The sequence below is a fragment of the Taudactylus pleione genome, unplaced genomic scaffold (assembly GCF_031769625.1).
Source record: "Taudactylus pleione unplaced genomic scaffold, aTauple2 ptg000120l, whole genome shotgun sequence".
Lineage (NCBI taxonomy): Eukaryota > Metazoa > Chordata > Amphibia > Anura > Myobatrachidae > Taudactylus > Taudactylus pleione.
Genome location: NW_028284522.1, coordinates 7,349,924 through 7,371,147, shown reverse-complemented (window position 1 = coordinate 7,371,147; position 21,224 = coordinate 7,349,924). Strand labels below are relative to the sequence as shown.

The 21,224-nt window shown below is 42.4% G+C and overlaps 1 protein-coding gene across 1 annotated transcript in view; it reads left to right on the top strand.

Moving 5' to 3' along the window:
* Positions 1–20,881, top strand: part of CP (ceruloplasmin) — an 82,111-nt gene extending 61,230 nt beyond the window's left edge. Inside the window, exons 13-19 of the mRNA XM_088472094.1 lie at positions 5,514–5,653; positions 6,099–6,227; positions 6,732–6,838; positions 11,644–11,863; positions 13,004–13,143; positions 18,300–18,456; positions 20,706–20,881. Coding sequence (XP_088328220.1) covers positions 5,514–5,653; positions 6,099–6,227; positions 6,732–6,838; positions 11,644–11,863; positions 13,004–13,143; positions 18,300–18,456; positions 20,706–20,719 — 907 coding nt within the window. The 3' untranslated portion in view covers positions 20,720–20,881. The remainder of the gene's footprint in view (positions 1–5,513; positions 5,654–6,098; positions 6,228–6,731; positions 6,839–11,643; positions 11,864–13,003; positions 13,144–18,299; positions 18,457–20,705) is intronic.
* Positions 20,882–21,224: the final 343 nt, after the last annotated feature.

The window sequence follows — 21,224 nt, the reverse complement described above, 5'->3', positions numbered from 1 at the left end:
GCTTTAAATGTATTAGAACAAAGTAATCAATCTTCTTATAAATAACAAACCCAAATACCGTACCAGGGTGGTGTTTATTGGACTTGAAGATAGAGATGAGCAAAGTTACTGCAGAATTCACATTTACAAAGTGGAACTGATGGTAGTGGTCACAGTCTATGAGGTGCAAATTTGCTTCACCAGTCCACAGACTGGTTTTCAGCATTGTATTAGTACATTCTGCTGAGTATTTAGTATAAATAGAACTGTAGATGATGACAATATATGCTGCTTTGTGCTCAGAGCATAAGCATGAATTATGGGTGTGATAAAAATTATAATTCAGGGCAGACCAAAATTAATTGAGAGAATTCTGTGCACAATATTTGAGACAAAATTCTGCCAGATAAATACCAAAAGTTTTATGCATAAATACAAAAGAGAGTAAATATTCGTGGAGTGGAAGAGATTTAAAAATGATAGGTATTTCCTATAACAAACTTGTCAACTGTTTCGGAGTCTCATGCGATTTGCCACATTTGTGCCTGAATTGTGTGCTTGAAAATAAATGCAGATGTCCAACTGTATCCACTATACATACACATGTGAAAGTAGCCATCAGCATTATCAGTGAGCATTTGCATCAGCCCATCCTTGGTCCATCTGAAATCAGCCTAATCTCTGCATACACTGACCTCTGCATAGGCCGCATTTCTGTCAACATGGCCACTGCATGCCCACAGAAGTTATAACCTGTTCCGGAGGAGTCAGGTTGGGAGTATCTACTAAACATCTTCTTAAATTGGACTGTCTAATTTCAATTACTTTAAAAGGTTCTCAAGTTTCTCAGAATCTTTCTGCCTTACTAGACTCCGAAGCTGCGGGTAATTTAATTACTTTGTCCTTAGTCCATGACCTACACCTTCCTGTTAATGAGATTTTCGTGACATCTTATATCAATATGTGGTCGTTTACTTGAACGACATCTTAATATTCTCACAATATCTAGTGAGTCACCGTCAGCAAGTTTGGGAAGTGTTGCAATGCTTGCGAGTCAATAACCTGTATGGCAAGCTTTCGAAGAGCACCTTTGAAGTCTCCCATATTCAATTCTTAGGTCATATTATCTCGGGCACTGAGTGACAGATGGATCCTGAAAAGTTGGCAGCCATTCAGGATTGGGTCCCACCATCAACATTGAAGGCGGTGCAGCGCTTCTTAGGCTTCGCAAATTACTATAGAAAATTCCTTACAAATTTCTCTTCCACTGTGGCAGCTATCACTGCCTTGACAAAGAAGGGTGCAGACCCTGCCCGCTGGTCTCCAGAACTGCTTGCTGCTTTCCATCATCTAAAACAGGAATTTAGCTCTGCAACAATACTTTTGCAACCTGATTTGGAAAGACCATTTATCCTCGAAGTCGCTGCATCTGCTGTGGGGGTTTGGGGCTATTCTATCCAAGTATGCGGACGATAAGAAATTACATCATTGTGGATTCTTTTAGAAGAAGTTCAAACCAGGCTGAACAAAATGATTCCATCGGCGAACAAGAACTAATGGCAATCAAACTTGGATTAGAAGAGTGGAGATATCCACTAGAGGGTGCCCAACATCCAATAACAATCTATACAAATCCTAAAAATCTGCTTTACTTGTCTACAGCCAATTGTCTTAACCCCAGCCAGGCCTGCTGGGCACTCTTATTTTCTCTATTCATTCTCAGTATCAAGTATCGTCCAGAGGCTGTGAATACAAAAGTGGATGTTTTATCCAGGTCTTTGACTTCGGAAGAGGATGACAATACTTTCAAGGCTCCCATCATCAATGCTCTCACCTTTGCTACCACAACTACTACCACTACTCAAGTTCCCCTTCCTGGTAAGTCCAAAGTTCCTTGTAAATTAAAGAAGAAACTTCTGACATGGGCACATGCATCTCGGTTTGCTGGCCACATAGGAGTCCTTAAAATGTATAATTTTTGCAGCAATCTTATTGGTGGCCAACCATAAAGTAGGATGTACAAGACTTCATCAAATCTTGTCTCACTTGTGCTCAGCATAAATCTGCTCGGGGTCCTCCTGGAGGACTACTACAAATGTTACCTGTACCCACTCGGCTCTGGACTCATTTAGCCAGGGACTTCATCACAGACTTACCTGAAGTTATAACGCAATTTTAGTAGTGTCCATTTCATTGCTCTTACTGGGCTCCCCTCTGCTGCCAAACCTGCTCAGATCTTCTTTCGTGACATTTTTAAGTTACATGGTCTACTTTTGGAAATTGTATTGGATCGTGGACTCCAGTTTGTTGCCAAGTTCTGGCGAGCCTTATGTGCAGCCATACAGATCAAATAAAAATTCTCCTCTGCTTACCATCTACAAAACAATGGTCACGTAGAGAGAGTTAATCAAGAATTGCAAACCTTTCTCCACCTTTACATACCCTCTTCACAAGATAATTGGGTGGAACACTTACCTTGGGCCGGGTTCACTTACAACTACCGCTATCACACTGTAACTGATACCACTCAGTTTTTTGCAAATGATGGTCTTCACCCATGAATTCCTGAATTTAGCTTACTTCCAACCACAGCTGTACCTGCAGCGGTCTCTAGACTAAACCTTCTTGCTCAAGTAGGGAAGGACATTCATGTGTCTTTAAAGAAAGCTTCCATACAATATGAAGTCTTTGCTGACAGGAAACGACAAGCTTTTTCAATTCTTCAACCCGGAGTTTGGTTATCTACCAAAAATGTAAGACTCTTTGCACCTCGGTTTATTGGGCCATTTCCAGTACAAAAAGTAATCAATCCTGTGGCCAATAAACTCAAGCTAACTGGTCACTTCAGCATTCCAAATAAATTCCATGTCTCTTTTTTTTGCGACCTCCTAAGCTGCCACAAATCCAAACCAAGCAAGGAGTTGAGTTTGAAGTTGCCAAGATTCTTGACTCTCGTCTACGACAAAGGACAATTACAGTAACTGATAGACTGGAAAAGCTATGTGCCTGAAGAGAGGTCTTGGATGAAAGCCAAGGATGTAATGCTTGGTCAAAAGTTTTCATTGAAGATTTCCTCACAAGCCGTGGGCCACCCTAAAATGGAGAGGTACTGTCAGAACGCAGCACCGGTGCCGCTGATAATTTGCATGCGTACCCATCTGAGGATGTTGGAGGGGGTTGTAAGGCCGCTTGGGGAAATCCTGCATGCACCCCACGGCCCTGATCATGAAGTCCCAGCCGCATCTCCGATCACGGCAGTCCCATCGCTCCTTTCATGGGCGCCGCCATACTGGTCTGCATCACATGACACCGTTCACCCTTTGTTTCTTTATACCATCCTGAGAGGATCAAACCTAACAGTTTTATCAGCTGAAGATAATAGTTTAGGTTCTGAATTGGACACATCTGCGGTCATTTAGTCGCAGCGGCCTACCGAGTTTCTTATGCCAATTGCAAGAATCCACCCACGTATACTGAAAATACATGTGTCTGCATGTGCATGGTTATGCTGCCCACTGTTTTTACATCTGCAGCCATCATCTATTGGATCTTGACTTGCACCCACTTCATGCTGGATGCAAAGAATCTGACTGTGATAGGCTTCCCATCTCCATCCTCATGCTCTGATCGAGCACAGAAGCTGGCCTAAACACCAATCCATTGACATTCACACTAGAGGGAACTGTTCCATGCCATATATGGTCGCTGTCCAGTTGAAAGAGTGCTCCATCGATGGTCGGACCAATCCATATGTACTGGTGATCTCTGGCTGTGTGTTTTTCTAATCTGGCTGACACATGCCCAAATGACAATCTCTTTCTTTAGCGCATGCGCAATATGATGAAATCCTCAAGATCTGTGCACATTGCGATTTGCATGTGAATCAGAATCAGGAACAATAACTGTATTCCATTAAACAGCTACTTTTAGCTATTCAGCATTGTATGAACAATCTATGTCTATCTGTGTCTCACTACTACAGTCAGGTGCCCTCCCCGATGCTTGCTTTCTGAGTGCCTTTACCACTTACCTGCACTTGCTGTACTGCCTGCCTACGACTGCGTATGACAGGCAGGCAGCACAGCAGTGTCATGGGTGGGCCTGGCGGGCATAGTAGAAACTAAGGGGTGGTCCAGACCACACATTAGCCAAATCGCTGATCTGCTTGTATTTAAATGTGATTTATGGCAGCGGCCACCCAGTCAGGAACTGATGTACTTGCCTGGCATTGCCCACTACTGAGCGGGAGGAGCAAATTCGTCTAACTAGCTCTGTAGCTCCCCAGCTCCACCTCCACTGCCTTATAAGCAATAGTAAAGTAAACCGGCGGGTTACATGTGCAACGTACATGATGATGTCATGCCATGCACGCACATGCGCTCTTTCTCTGTGTGGTGTGCCCAAGAAGAAGAGTTATACAGCCAGGGGAGGAGGATGGGGGTGCATGGCATATAATAGTATGCATCTGCAGCGGAGTAAAATTGTTGGGAACCCCAGGATTCCATTATTATTTTGGCAATTGCATTGAAATACTTTAAAAAAATCTTTGACTAAAAGGCACATTTTTAAACATTATAAAAAAGGGACATCCAGATAAAAAATATTTAGTAAAATAGTTTTGAGAGAATGTTGACAGAAATGTAGGTTTGTTTAAAAGAAAGGCCGCCTGTCCCTATCAACACCAAACGTTTTACAACATATTGCATGTTACATTTAAAAATATGATACATTGTAAAGAGACATGGCAAGAGGACATATATGCAGGGGGTGCCGAACAGAGCCGTAACTAAACTTTTTGGTGGTGCCCTGTGCCAGAAAGAGCATGGTGCCCCCCTCATTTTTCAAAGGGACATAATGCACCCAAAAAAGGACAATGGCTTCATGGGGAAGGGCCAGGGAAGATATAGGAGAGGCCAGGAGATGCTGGGGATGAAATAAGAGGAAGGTACAAGCAAAAATGATAATAAACAGAAATTTGACAGGCCCAAACAGCGCCCCCTGACCTGTGGTGCCCTGTGCGATGGCACCGGCCGCACTACCCTAGCTACCGCCCTGGTGCCGAACACCATAGCACCAGCCCTGACTACAGTGTAGTTATTATCACCACAGTTGCCTAATCTCCTGAAATGTACAGAAGACTGAATTAAAGATAAACTTCAAAGAGCAGATAAATCTGTTTGGAGGTGAATCAACACCTACAGTGCACTGCAAACTATGTAATGCAGAGCTATATGTGATGTTGCCAAAGGACTTCATTATGGACCATGGATGCATCACATTCCCTTCAACAGGTGTGTATATATATATATGTATATATATATATATATATATATATATATAATATATACTAAAGTGATAAATGAGGATGCATCCAGTTTGAGAGATTGAATCACATAGAGACAAATTAGTGCAGCTGGGACACATTGTCATATCAGTCGGCATTTTCTGTTCATCCCAACTGATAAATGATTATCTGCAGCACTGCTGGTCGTTTGCCAATGTATTTATAATAATTTTTATTTTTTACCCCAAAGCCCTGGAGACGTATTTTTAAACAAAAGCCGAACATCCATTGGTTCAAAATATAAAAAAGCTGTATACCGGGAATATACAGACAACACCTTTACAGTACAGAAGGAAAGAACAGCAAAGCAAGAGCATTTGGGTATTCTAGGTAATTATTCAGCAAGATGTGTAAAGTTGTTTTTCATATCCGGGAAAGTGGTGCCTTATCTGGTTCTAGGTCACACACTGTCTATGTACAGAGCTCTCCTGACAATGGTGGTTGGTTTATGGGCTGGAGATGAGCTGGGTCTGGCGATGTCAGGACTGAAAGTCAAACTGGGGCTTCAGTGCACATGTTCTGAGGAGCATGTTCAGAGCAGAGGAATACAGAGGGGATGGACACGTCTCACCCCAAACACCTTTAGGCTTTACTATTGGGACAATAATTTAATTTTAAGATGTACATATACAGTATGATACAAGTAGAAGGTTAGGTGCTGTAAACTGACTGTTGTACAACTATAAAATTCCAGGAAAACGCCTATAAAAATCATGTACTCAAAGACCAACTACTATATACCTAGTCACAAAGAAAATTCTCTTATACTTGACAGGTCCACTCATAACAGCAAATGCGGATGATCAAATTCATATAGTATTTAAGAACAAGGCAAGCAGACCATATTCTATTTATGCCCATGGTATATTACCAGATGATAATGAAATCAAGCCAGCTCAACCTGGTAAGTTCATTTTCAGACATTCTTTATATTATAGAGGTCTAGTCATTTACTTTCCTTTTGGATGCAGGGGCGTGTATCTATAATGGGTGCAGAGTGCGTGGGGAACACTGGATCCAGGGGGGCCCCGCACAGCACACATTGCACCCATAATATTACTTACCTCTCCGAAGTGCCACATTGGCGCGGGCGTGCAGCGCTGTAAAACGACTGGAAAATGGCCTTGGCTGCCATTTTCCCCGTGACCTGTATATACACTATAGACTCTCTCTAGTGCCCAGAGTCTATAACTCCGGCGCTGGCCGCGCACAGCTCAGTGCGCTGCCGGCCACCGGGCGGAGAGGAGGTGGCCTGTGTCGGAGACTGCACACGGGCCCCCTCCTCTCTAGAAATGCCCCTGTTTGGATGTAACTATATGTAATACATTTAATTGTAAATCATATCATTTATTAGGTACTTTATGTGTAGAATGTGTTTGCTTATTAATAATCCTTAACCTACTTACAGGACATATAGAAAAGTACATATGGAAAATTCCCAGACGCTCTGGCCCTAACAGGCAGGAAGTAGATTGCGTGACTTGGGCTTATTACTCCACAGTTGATCAAACTAAGGTAAGGTTCCTTTTTGTTCTTGCTATTATACTTTACCCAGGGATTATTATCCCAGTTTTTACCCTGTCAAGCTTTAAGATGACTTGTTAATGTCAGATACTGTATGCTGAAAACCAGCCAGTTTTTGTCCTTTAATCCCAAGACTTAGTGGCCTGAAATTGTTGTGTGAAATATAGAAATACTACACCCAGACAGGGCCATTGAGAGAAACTGAGGTCCCGGGAGAGACAGGGACCAAATTCTTCAGGAAATAAAAGCACTAATGAATAATATATGGGCCAATAATTTGCTGCTGAGTGTGAAATTTCTCCTCATCCACTGCTCGCTGGGACACCGTCAGGCCTCTGACAATGCCAGACCTGGGAAATCAGTACCCATCCTGCACCAAGATTACATGTCAAGGTAGATGCCTGCTCTTCACACATAGTGAGCACTTCTGCATTACAGAAGTACACTTAGAGAAAGTGGAACAATCAGAAGAGGTGCACTGTGCAGAAGTGTAATGCTGGGTACACACTTAATGATGTGTACCCAGCCGATGTGTCGTGCAGCGGGTCACACTTGCTGATGCAGGGAGGGATTGCAAGGGCCATGCTGCATTTGGACGACATATCGTCTATTGTGTACCCCGCTTAAATGTCACATCAAAACCTAACGCCGTACCATCTAAGAAAGCCTCCTTTTGTTTCTTATAAAAAATACTTCTTGGTTTATGGCTTAAATTGATCATGACAGGTAACATCTGCACTGCCTAAACTGCATGTGGTGCTATTATCAGTTTTGAAACACTTTTTTACATTGTGGGAAATGTGCCTGGAAATCTCCAATGCAGTTCAACTGGAAGGTACACAAATCTTACCAGGTTCTCATCTTCCCTTCTACTAACATATGGGAAGCCCAGAGCCACACCCTAGGCCAGCAGGAGTTCAGCCATGGCTTCTTTACCCAAACAGCACTCAAACACGATAAGGAAAAAAAAAAAGGTGGAAATCAGGGAACAGTGTGCACATAAGTGGTGAATGACCACACGGGATGTGGTCAATATCCTTACCGCTGGGATGCCGGCAGTCAGAATGCCGGCACCGGAATCCCGACATCTGTCAGAATCCCATACCCATCCCGACTCACACATATATGTTCACATTTATAGTATTTACTTGTTATTACTATATTAGTAGCCATTTTTTTAAAATTAGATATTTTTGATGGCTGGTAGATTAGCGCACCTCCCGAAAATCAATAATCTCAGACTTGGGACAAGGAGGCATGGCAGCATTGTAAAAGGCTTCACTACCCTCAGTAAGCGTGCCAATTGAGAAGTATGGATTAATGTTGTGAGACGTCAGACATTTTCCAATGTTTTTAGCTGCTCATTCTATGCTGCTCATTCTATGTGTGGAGAGTTAATACTAGGGATGTGCAGGCTCGGATTAGTTCTGATTTTTCCCTCCAAATTCGGATTTTTCACTCCAAAAATCGGATCTCAGAAAGAGGCAAAATGTCATCTTTCATGGACAAACACCATCATTCCTTGACAAAAGTCCATGAAATATATGTTTGTCCATGAAATATGACGTTTTGCATCTTTCTAAGACCTGATTTTTGGTGGGAAAAATCTAAACTTGGCAGGAAAATCCGAACTAATCCGCACCTGCACATCTCTAGTTAATACTCATAACACCATTTTGTTGGATGCCTGTCACAATCCTGGCTAGTTTTTACCTTTTGTGACTTACCTCTGCCAGCTGCTCCATGGATCTGTGTTTGTAATTCTCCTGGGACATCTGCTCTGGCTGAATCATGCTGGCTGTTACCTCTCTGTGTGTGCAGAGCTCTCACCTCCCCACACTGATTAAACATCCAGCCACTCCCCGTAGCCACCAAGCTACCAGCGTCTACCCACGGCTATCCAGCCGCTCCACGTAGCCACCCAGCTACCAGCGTATACCCACGGCTATCCAGCCGCTCCACGTAGCCACCCAGCTACCAGCGTCTACCCACGGCTATCCAGCCGCTCCACGTAGCCACCCAGCTACCAGCGTCTACCCACGGCTATCCAGCCGCTCCACGTAGCCACCCAGCTACCAGCGTCTACCCATGGCTATCCAGCCACTCCACGTAGCCACCCAGCTACCAACGTCTACCCACGGCTATCCAGCCGCTCCACATAGCTACCCAGCTACCAGCATCTACCCACGGCTATCCATCCGCTCCACGTAGCCACTCAGCTACCAACGTCTACCCATGGCTATCCAGCCGCTCCACATAGCTACCCAGCTACCAGCATCTACCCACGGCTATCCAGCCGCTCCACGTAGCCACCCAGCTACCAGCGTCTACCCACGGCTAACCAGCCACTCCACGAAGCCACCCGGCTACCAGCGTCTACCCACGGCTACCCAGCCGCTCCAAGTAGCTACCCAGCTACCAGCGTCTACCCACGGCTATCCAGCCGCTCCACGTAGCCACCCAGCTACCAGCATCTACCCACGGCTAACCGGCCGCTCCACGTAGCCATCCAGATACCAGCCTTCATGCCGGTCCCAGTCCAGTTCCTCCAAGTCCACTCGCCTCACGGCTCATTAGCTGCACCAAGTAGCTTCCGTGCTACCATCTAGCTGCAGGCTCATCTACTGGTACCCCGACCAGCTCAGTCAGCCTACCTGCCGGTCCCAGTCCGGTCACTCCAAGTTCCTTCTGGTCTCATTCCAATGTCTCCAGTTTCCAGTTCCAGTCACTCATCACCAAAGGCAGTTCTCACTGCTACCCACTTCTTATAATAAAGAGCTATTCATGTTAACCATGGTTCCAGTCCAGCTGGCCTCCAGTGATTCCAGCTCATCACCTGATACAGGTAACTCGCTAGCACCAACTGTGACAATGCCATTGTTGAGATGGTTTCATTTATAATAAAGATAATTAAAAGAAATGAAATATAGCTAATGTCATAACAAAAGTTACAGTAGTTACTTTTTTTTTTCTATAGCAAAGTGGTCTTCTCACTTGAATCTTAATATAGAGTCTATCAAAATCCTATTGCAAACTACTAAAGCTTGAGTTCAATATACAAAATACAGTATGTTATCTGTAAATCACAGCCCTTGGTATACCATTGTTTGGAAATATAACCTATCCCAAGAAATTGTCTACAGCTGAAGGCTTCATTATGGTTCCTCATCAGCATGTACTCACACTCACTTAGTGACACCTCTGAAGCACCATCCTCATGCCACTATAATAACATATATTACAGATGTCATGATCATCTAGAAATTCCACATTACACTAATAAATCTTCAAGCTAGAAAATGCTCTTTAATGACATCATGCGAACACCAGTAAGGGGTTTGTAGACAGATCCCGTAAGCCAAGACCTGTGGTGGCAAGATGACAGGGGCAGCAGGCTGACCTTTGCTTCACGATGTTAATTGTTATTAATCTTTTTAATATCTAAAATATGCCGTATCATTGTATATCTCAGGAAGTACTGACGATAAGGGGGCACTGCCATGGTTATGTGAGGCACAGTAAGGATGATTTCTAGGTGTATTGCGGCATGGGAAGTTCTGTTACCACATTTTTTTTTGGAATGTTGGGAGCTATGTAATGCAGTTATTGCATTTTTGTAATCTTAACAATTCCACAAAGAGTAATACTGTACAGTAGCGGCTTCTGCTCTCTTCCCTGAGGGGGGCTGCCGCTGCTGCTGTCTTGGGTCCCAGCGCCTGCTCAATGAATCTGGCAGGAGTCAGGACCGGCGCATGCACACGCATAAGACCAGCTTCTTGGGGCTGCATTGGTTGCAGCCCCGAGAAGCCCAGTAGGTCTGCCCGAAAAGCTGAATGCAGCCCAGACTAGCAGTCCCAGGGGAAGGAGACACCTCCCCTTGCTGCCTGTCTTCAGTGTGAATACAGTGTGTAGCGTAGAATCATGGCACCCAGAGAAAGTGGCAGATTTTACTGGGGGGGCTGCAGCCTCGCATCCCCTAGGTAAGATCCGCCACTGATACTGTATGATTTATTTCACACTTCTGATAGATTAAACCTATTAGATTAGGACACCACACTATAAAGTGGAGCAGAAAATTATGACTTAAAAAGAAAACGGTGACAGGATATCGGAACAGCTGGTTTGTTTAAAGTGCTCCCATGTACACGGTGAAAGTAGCCATTCTCTTGGATGAAGCAATATTCATGTAAATGCAGTGTCCTATTTCCCTAGGAACTAGTGACATCTCTGAATACCAGCCCACAAAGTGGCTGAGTACACTGAGTGGTGACAACGGATGCTGTGTAACTGCTCTGCAAAATGTCTGTGTGATTAATCACAACTCATCCTTACACTACGCTGCCAAAGATCTGCTATCCGTCCGTGTCTGTCTTTTTACAGAGCCAAGGGCTAGTTTTAAGGTGCGCATACACGGTGCAATTTTTTGCACGATGTGTACGATTGCGATTGATCCTAACAATCAATCGTGCACATCGTGTGTTGTTTATGTCCATTCACAATGCCGATGCACATCCCCGCCGTCGTAGATCTGGATCGTAGATCTTACGGCAAAACCGTACAATGTGATACATATGCATATGGGGATCGTATGATCGTAATGATCAATCGTACATCATTTTGACCACATCGTATGTAGAATTTCAAGGGAAGAATTTCAAGGGCAATCATACAACACATCTTACCAACAGAAAATCGCACCGTGTATGGCCGGCATTAGTGGTGGAATCTTTCCTCACATGACACAATGCAATGTACAGGTTTGTGGAAGACGTGTTGAAACTCTTATGTTTCCTTAGGACTTGTACAGTGGATTGATTGGGCCCCTTGTGATCTGCAAGAGAATAGCATATCAATACCTCTTACCCAAAGTATCCCTCTCTCGCTTCGCTCTTCTTTTTCTGATTTTTGATGAGAATGAATCCTGGTATCTAGATGACAATATAAAGACATACTCCAACTATCCAGATGAGGTGAACAAAGAAGATGAGACCTTTGTTGAGAGCAACTTGATGCACAGTACGTTATTATTTTCCTAATATCGCTTGAATATTACAATTAGGATTATACTGATGATGACTAGTGATTCATAGTCCACTATTGCCGAATTCTAATCACTGGTTTTACTACTGTACATAATAAGCTTCCAGGTTTCTTTACAACAGTCCCCATTTTTCAGCTGCAATTGTTATCTCACAGGACCTCACTTATACAGTGTTGGATGTAAGCGCTTATTTCCCCAGAATCTGCTCTTGTCTCTTTATTGCACATGTGCGTTTTATTGTGATGTGTGTCTTTTGTCCTCGATACTCAGCCACACTGTGCACTTATGGTGCCCTGTGCCAATGTGCCATGATGTAGACATGGCAAAGCCACGAAACAGTGCAGAGGGTTAGGTATATGACAAGATGAGTTTAGTTCCTCATAGCAGGCTCAATGTGAAGTTGCCTATGATGCCTTATACATGCCATAACATCAGTAGATCGTGAGAAATTAGCCCCGTTCTTATGTCAGGCAGAGCACCACCCTGCCACAGGCTCATATCATGGTTTTCTTTTATTTGCGACCTAAAAAGAAGTGTAGAGTGAATGCTGTGCTCCTAGGAATCTTCAGGCCATGTGGGTCACCTGATTATTAAGAGTTCCCCTAACAAATTCAGATTATGAGGAAGTGTGAGTAGAAATGCAGGTCTCTGATTCCTACTGACGCAATTGTCCCACTGCAGAAACTCATTGCCATGACTAGAGTACGACCAAACATTCCACACTGTTCCATATAGGACTAGAAGTGTTTGCATATTTCACTTGTGATATTTGGCTCAAAGTGTGCTAATATGATGGTATGAATAATCTGATGGCATGAATAATTGTTTATTTTAGACTGACTGTTTGTTAGAATCTGAAGACAATTCGGTAATTTAGTGACATAATTCCTCTACAGCGGAGGCCGTCAATTTTGTGATGAACCAATATTTATGTGATTGTAGTTTATCAATCCACTAGGAATTTGTGCCTCATGCCCCATTAATGTCACTAGCTACTAGTAAACTAACATGCAGAATAACTTCTAAGGCCACTCACTAACATCTTTCACTGCATCAGATAGCTGTCAGAGATCACTTCATCATCATTGTGAATAACCTCTTTTATTTAATTTCAGGTGTCAATGGGAGAATGTACGCCAATTTACCTGGCCTTACTATGTGCGTCGGAGATCATGTAATGTGGCATCTCATTGGCTTGGGGAATGAAGTGGATATACACACAGTGCATTTCCATGCACATAGTTTTAAATACACGGTAACCATTTTTGGCCTTGTTATTTTTATGTATGAACATGATCTGGCTGGCAACTTTTAGCCTGGGGGCAAATGCATGAAAGTGTCCCTGGGGTTTTTACATGCACAGGGCAATGGAAAAATGGGCTTTACCCAAGCCTACGCAAGTACAAGAGATGCAGAGTTGTATGCATTTCAAGCACATCTCCACTTATGGCTGAAGGTGCATAACTGGGCTGTAATGGCCAATCTCATGGGCGCACCACAAGATGTATAAAAGTGGAGCACATGTACCCAATTCCGTCTCACAATCATTACGGCCAGCTGGAGGAACTCTCCCTCTCTTACAAAGCATCTAAATTCAACATACAAATGTGAGCAAATACAAAAATGTGAAATGAAGCTGTCCTCCTCCTCTGAGGTATAGGGAATAGTCACTATTGTATACTACAGCTGTAGAATTTTCTTAGATAAAAAGTCAATAAATAATACAGTGAAAACTGGTTTCTTAAATTCTCCAAACAAATATTTTCTTTGTTTCAACACACTCCAGAAACACCTCTTCAGTGTCAAACAGCAGCTCAAAAAAAAATCACAATATAGATTCTACCATCGTGAAATATTGTCACGTTTATTTTCCACAAGGTAAAAACATATCATATGTAATAAAAACAAGGTGGCAGCGCAGCGTACCAGAAATAACTTTTTCAGAAAGGCACAGTGTTAGAGCAATAGGGGTTAAATGCCACCCCAACAGCAATTCACCTTCCCTGCAGAATGACAGGTCCCTCTTAAAAGTGGTGTATACTGGCAGCTTCCACAGGTACCAACGCGTTTCGGCCCACAGCCTTTGTCAAGGTATGCCTGTGTGTCTCAAGATGCTCTGTATATATATGGGTATTTGGAGTGGTACCGCCCCTTCCCTTCAGATAATTGTGTGGGCGGATTTAATGATCGCGGCTGTGCATTCCACTCATCTGGAGCGCAAGCCGCTTCCACCAGAAATTACATTATTATCCTCCAGACAAGGGCGGTGCGTTCCACGCACTGGAGCGCATAACATTTCCGCCGGAGGTCTCTTCCCTCTGTCATGTGTTCCACTTGTTAGAGCGCTGATCAGTACCTCCACGGTGGATTGTAGCTTTCAGTGCGCATACTTGCTTTTAAAGATTGTGTGTGCACTGGTTACTATGGTGATCTTTTTAGTTTACATCACAATTGGTTTAAAAACATCAAAACTAAATACATATATCACAGTTAATACTACTCTTTTTATAGTTGTACATCCACCCTATTAAGGTGCTAATACGGTATAGTTACATCATAATTATATAAGATCTATTATTGTCTTTGGTTTAATAGTAGAAAGAGGGGCTAGTATTGGTCTGGCGGTGCAGATTGCACAGATACCCATATAAAGTGCTGGTTATTACAATAAAATATTAAAACAATATAATATGGGTCTAATATAGATGTCCTTTAAAAGTGCTGGTCAGAATAAATAACTACATATATTAACAATATACTAAAGAATTAAAAGATGATCCAAATACAATATAGAAGGTAAGAAAATAACATATCAAGAATGGCGTATCGTAAAAATTAATATAAATAAATATACATGCCCTGTTTTACCCTAGTACATACCTCTGTACTCACCCTGCAGGACCGCTAGCGGCGAATATATAACCATATAAATTTATATGGTGTATAGGGGTGTTTATTCACAAATATGAGTTAAAGAAACCATTTTAGCTCAAAATCATTGTCGAGGCCGTGAGGTATAAGGGTTTTTATTTCATATCTAAGTTTCATTTTTGTTTATGCTAGTGTCGTTTCTGTCCCCTTTAGTCGCCAATTGTTCTCAACTTTTTTAATACCTATAATTGTTTTTATACCACTAATAGAACAATTATGTTTCTCCTTAAAGTGTTGTGATAAGGAGTGATTCTCCAAACCTTTTTAATGTTTTGCAGATATTCTGTCCACCTCTCTCTTAATATCCTTGTGGTTCTACCCATATACTGTAGTCCACAATTACATTCTATCACATATATGCAGTTTGTGGTATTACAAGTAATGAACTCATTTATTTTAAATACTTTTTTGGTGGATGTGGAACAAAACTTTTCCATTTTTGATGATTGAGTAGTATGAGACACCAGTGCTTTTAACCAAAAAATTTTTAAAATTCGGTGCTCTTCTATATGTAAATTTAGAATTGGGAAGAATAATCTCATTTAAAATTGGATTTTGCTTTAAAATAAACCAATTTTTTCTAAAAATGTGTTCCACAGTCATGTGTTGCTGGTTATAGGTAGTGATAAATGATATAGGAAGTGGGTTACCCTTTTCCCTATCCTTTTTATATTCCAAAAGGGTATCCTGGGGTATATTTTTGAAGCCCTCTACGGTGGTTTCAATGTCTACAGTATCATGACAATGAGTGAGTACAGAGTCATGTACTAGGGTAAAACAGGGAATGTATATTTATTTATTTATATTCATTTTTACGATACGCTATTCTTGATATGTTGTTTTCTTACCTTCTATATTCTATTTGGATCATCTTTTAATTATTTAGTATATTGTTAATATATGTAGTTATTTATTCTGACCAGCACTTTTTATGGACATCTATATTAGACCCATATTATATTGTTTTAATATTTTATTGTTATTTATTATAATAACCAGCACTTTAAATGGGTATCTGTGCAATCTGCACCGCCAGACCAATACTAGCCCCTCTTTCTACTATTAAACCAAAGACAATAATAGATCTTATATAATTATGATGTAACTATACCATATTAGCACCTTAATAGGATGTACCACTATAAAAAGAGTATTATTAACTGTGATATATGTATTTAGTTTTGATGTTTTTAAACCGATTGTGATGTAAACTAAAAAGATCACCATAGTAACCAGTGTGTCCACCATCTTTAAAAGCAAGCATGTGCACTGAAAGCTATCATCCACCGTGGAGGTGACAGAGGGAAGAGACCTCCGGCGGAAATGTTATGCGCTCCAGCGGTTGGAACGCACCGACCTTGTCTGGAGGATAATAACGTAATTTCTGGCGGAAATGGCTTGCGCTCCAGATGAGTGGAATGCACAGCCGCGATCATTAAATCCGCCCACACAATTATCTGAAGGGTAGGGCGGTACCACTCCAAATACCCATATATATACAGAGCATCTTGAGACACACAGGCATACCTGTCTCGACCATCGCGACCATCACAATGCACGCTCGTATAGCCTGTGGGTGGTGACCCACAGCTATACGAGCGTCCAGGAGGACGCTCCATGAAAATGGAGCCCGGCCCTCATTCAGAGCGTGCGCTCTGCTCAGAGCGTACGGCTCTGAATGAGGGCCAATATCATTAACTTTCAAATGTTTGCCAGTGCTACCTCAAAGAAATGATTCATGAGCTATTGATATCGGCAGATATATTGGGCATCAGCTGTGCTGCACAGCCGACACAATATGTCCATGAACGACGTCGGTCACAGACATATCTTCTGGTCACACAGTGTGTACCCAGCATAAGGGCTCTTGGAGGGCCTGCTGTGACACCCATATGCAACCTGGACTTGGGGAATCTTGTTTTTTCAGAGCTACTGTGCAACTTGTCTTAATACTAAATAAACAGTATGTACAAGGACAGATGAGAAATATTTGTTACATTTCAGTTGATTAAAAGGAAGAAAGATTTGCAATTGCTTGTAAAGCTGAGGTGTGTGTATTTAAAACAAACGTCTGTTTTCCTGTAATATGAAACTGGAAGTGACCATGTTTTCCATATTGTTTTAATTTAAACTGCTATTGATAAATTATAATTTGCTAAGTATAATGCAATTACCAAGGCAACCACAATCACCTGACATATGGGTATAGTGAATAGAGAGGCTTTGGAGCACTAATACCCCTTTTCCACCTAAGTCCCAGGTCTGACCTGGAATTTGGAACATGGGATCAGATTCAGAGCCGCTCGCACTCAGCGTATGCAAATTCGGCTAAGTGACGGCATGGCAGGCTCTCGCTCGGAAAGGCATAAGCACGCCCACTTTGTCTGTGGGAGCGATCGCTTTGTGTATGCAGACACCGATTAGCGTATGTAGAGACGCCCACTAGCGCACATCATCTCCAGGAAGTGTATTAAAACATTGGTACATCGAGGACCATCGGAAGCAAACGCAGAACTTATGCTTGCCTTCCCCTACCGCAAGCACTGCGACAACTTCAGTGTAAAAAACAGGCATATGACGTGTACTATGACGCTGCCTGTTAATTATGCACGCCTTACAAACGGCATTGCAACACTCAGGCACGCCTGTGTTCGCACCGCCACTCCCCCGTTATTAGTGTCCTGCCCCTGTTACCACCCACAAATGGCCTCTCCTGTCACTCATTACAAAGGGCTGTGGTTACTGGGCGAGTGAGTGGGTTGCGATCGCACAGAGTACTTTGCGCACGTGCAGAACGAAGCATGCGCAGTCGCTTACCATCGGCCGCGTACGAGCAAGCGGCACCTAGCGAGCGGCTCTGAATCAGGTCCATGTTTCAAAACTGTGTCAGACCCTGGATAGGTCCCTTTCACACTGTAGCGCTGTCCCGGGTTATTCCCTGGGTAGCAATGTTTACACTACATCCGTGTGCAGTGGAACTCTTCTGCAGGTGTTTGGAGAGGACATCATCTCCAAGCACTGGGAAATCCAGATCTCCCTATGCTGTAAACAGGACCTAGGTCGGACAACCTGGGTTACCCGTTTACACTGCTGGGTACACTGGTAGTTCCTGTGTTAAACCGTGCAAGCAACCCAGGTCGGACTGCCGGGTCACTGGACCCGGGAATCCAACTCTGACCCCTTTAAATCGAGCAGCGACCTGGGTTTTAGCTGAGGAGTGAAAGGGGTATTATACAATATTTGTACAATGTATAGCTTTCTACATACAGCCATATACACTGTACACAACATGTAAAAATACACAGCAGGAATGCTGTTAGAAGCCAAGCATATACCTTTATGAGATACTGGATGAGTTTATTTATACATCAGACTGAAAATAGGAAATAGTTTGAAATAAGGGGGATTTGTATTGAAGAGAAACATGTCTGCTGGATGAATTGTGTACATATTACTATGTACCTATTTTCTGTTCCACAGACTGGAGTAGTCTATCAGTCAGATGTATTTGATCTTTTCCCTGGGACTTTTCAAACTGTTGAATTCACTGCAAAGAACACAGGAACATGGCTATTACACTGTCATGTGAGTGACCACATCCATTCTGGAATGGAAGCTTTATACACAGTCACGGAAAGTAAGTTATTATCGTTTTGCTTGCACATGTTGGTGATGTTTCTCAGTTACAAGGGCAGCAGCAATGATATCACTGAATGACTTCAGGGACTAGATGGCAAAAAGATGGTGGCTGAAGGCTCTTTTAAAAAGGATGGAAACCCTGGTCACATCACAGTATTTATGACTATGTTAGAGCAATACCCGTGGGAATAATAAGAACCCTAGAAATGCTTTGTGAGGTCATTTATAGCAAGCCACTTTTCCTATAGATCGCTATAGGCTCAAGTGCTCGGATGCCCACAGATTGTCAGCTCCAAGTAATAGAGACTTATTATCCCTGGGTATTGCAAAGTAGGTGAAGTGAATGGAACTCAGTTTGAGGCAGTCAAATGGAACATGTTCACCAAGTACTGCATAACAAGTACAGTATACATTCCCATGTTAGAGTAGGCAGTGGGCAAAGCAAATTCTAGTAAACAAAACAAGATCAATACTGGTAGCATATTACGCAAAGTCCAGTAAACAGTTTGAGATCAGGGGCAGTCAACAGTTAACACAATGTCCAATGAACAATCCAAGGCCAGGGTGGACAGTGGCCAAGAGTAAGACCATAGATAGGCTGATGTCAGGACAGGAGACAGAAGCCGGTTCCAAAAACAGTCCGGGTCACAACAGGGAAAGAACACAGGATCAATACGGGGTCAGGCTAAACTATGAGCAGGACAAGTACGCCAGAGAAAGAGCCTTTAAAAGCCTGGAGAGCCAACAGGAGATAGTTTGGGGGGTAATAGCCTACAACTTGCCAGCATCTACAAATTTCTTGTTAGTTTGCCCGATATTTTAAAGGGCAATCAATTCTTGCAAGTTGCAGGCTATTTAATTTGCCGCTAGAGCAGAAACTAGAATTTTTGCTGCCCTGGGCCAGAAATAGAATTGGCACACCCCCCATATTTTTTTAATAGAGCATACAATAGGAAATGATGCATGTGCTAGAAAAATCGATGTGGCCTCATTGGGAAGGGGCATAACAAATCTGATTTTTCCCGTACAATGATGAAGGGGTACCGATCCCTTTGTACCACCGTTATCCAAGTGTCACTGCCAAATACGGTGTAAACCCAATGACTTCAGTGATGATATCCAGTTAAGCAGTATAACTCACCAGCCCTAGATATAGGAGAGCGCTGGTGAAGCTGCACCTGCTGCAGGATTTGTCCATCAGAATAGTCATGAACAAGCCAGGAGCCAACAGTGTAGATCACTGACTGAAGGTATAGATGTATGCTACTTGTAGTGTATATGCAGCAAATATCAGCGGCAGGGAGATCAGAGTCCCAGATATGACAGTATTTTGAAATGTGTTAAATAAAACAGGATGTGACTGTAGGTGCTTGGCCAGATGGAGGGGGAGTCAGCCAGGGAGGAGACAGGAGCGGCCATCAGGTGCCAGAGGGTAAATGAAGAGGAATATACAAGTGAGAATGGTTATAAACAGAAAATTGACAGGCCCCAACAGCACCCCTGCCCTGTGCTGTGGCACGTCGCACCACCCTAGTTACAGCCCTGTCCTGGAGGTTCAGTACCTGAATAACATAACCAATTAACTAAGCAGCAACAACTGTGCTGTTCCCTGAAGAGCAGCCATTGCTTAGCAATAAGCAAAGAAGCCTGGAACGTTGGCTGCATGAAGCTGTGACTCTCTGCCTAGTGCTAGATCCATGTATTGTGGCGCCTACTGCAAATCATAATACATTAATTAGGGGCCTCAGCAGCACCCGGGTGTACAGTACCGAGCCAGGGAATAGATATGCACCAATGAAGATGCTCACATCCAATTCTGGGGTGCCTTTTTTGTCCAGGTGCACCTCACTGTAGCCCAGTGACCCTGCCCATTCCTGGTATTTTTATGATTTACTATATGGGTTTTTTTTTTTGTGTGTGTGTGTGTGTGTGTGTGTGTGTACATACAAATGTCCTTTTACATATGAAATTTGTTTTGTGCAAAACGTTTTCCTATAAAAGCACAGGGAGCAACCCAGTCTACACCATTCAAAGCATCTTTACACATCAGACCATTTGGAAAGGAGAAAGCAGCTATGGAAACTCCGTCTAATTAAAAAAGCCCATCACATGCACAATACCACCACTTGAAGCACATTTTTAAATGTCTTAACTAACTCTTAAAAATAATATTTTAAGACCTATTGAAAGGACCCTATGGTTATGAGTGAGTCTGAATTTCATTCATTTGTATTTTATCTTCTACAGAAAAAAAACGTTAATTCAAAAAATCATTATACATATATCTGGACATTCGAAGCATGCTGGAGAAGATACAGCACAAGCAACTTAGATAAAGAAATTACATAAAACACCACTTAAGTATGTTGTGCCATTCTTCTGTGTGTACCGGTATCTTTCCCAAAATAAAACAAATATCCAAACATTTATGCGCTTTCATTTCCCACTAAGATGATAGAAACTTATATGTTACTTGTATGAGCAATATAAAATTGGGCTGTTTGGTTAGTTAATAGCAGAATAACCAATCATGAGATATGCCTAATATTCAACATAGGATGCAATTTATCTAATTAGACTACATTGGATCAAGCCAAGAACAAAGAGAGAACAGGTCAATTAGGGCATTATAATTTATTTTAAAAATCGGGGACTTTTTTTTTATTTTATGAATATGCCAACGCTATTTTATTTATTTTACTATAAGGGGGCACAATTTCATAATGTTTACCATAAGGGGCAATATTATATAATTAATTTAAATAG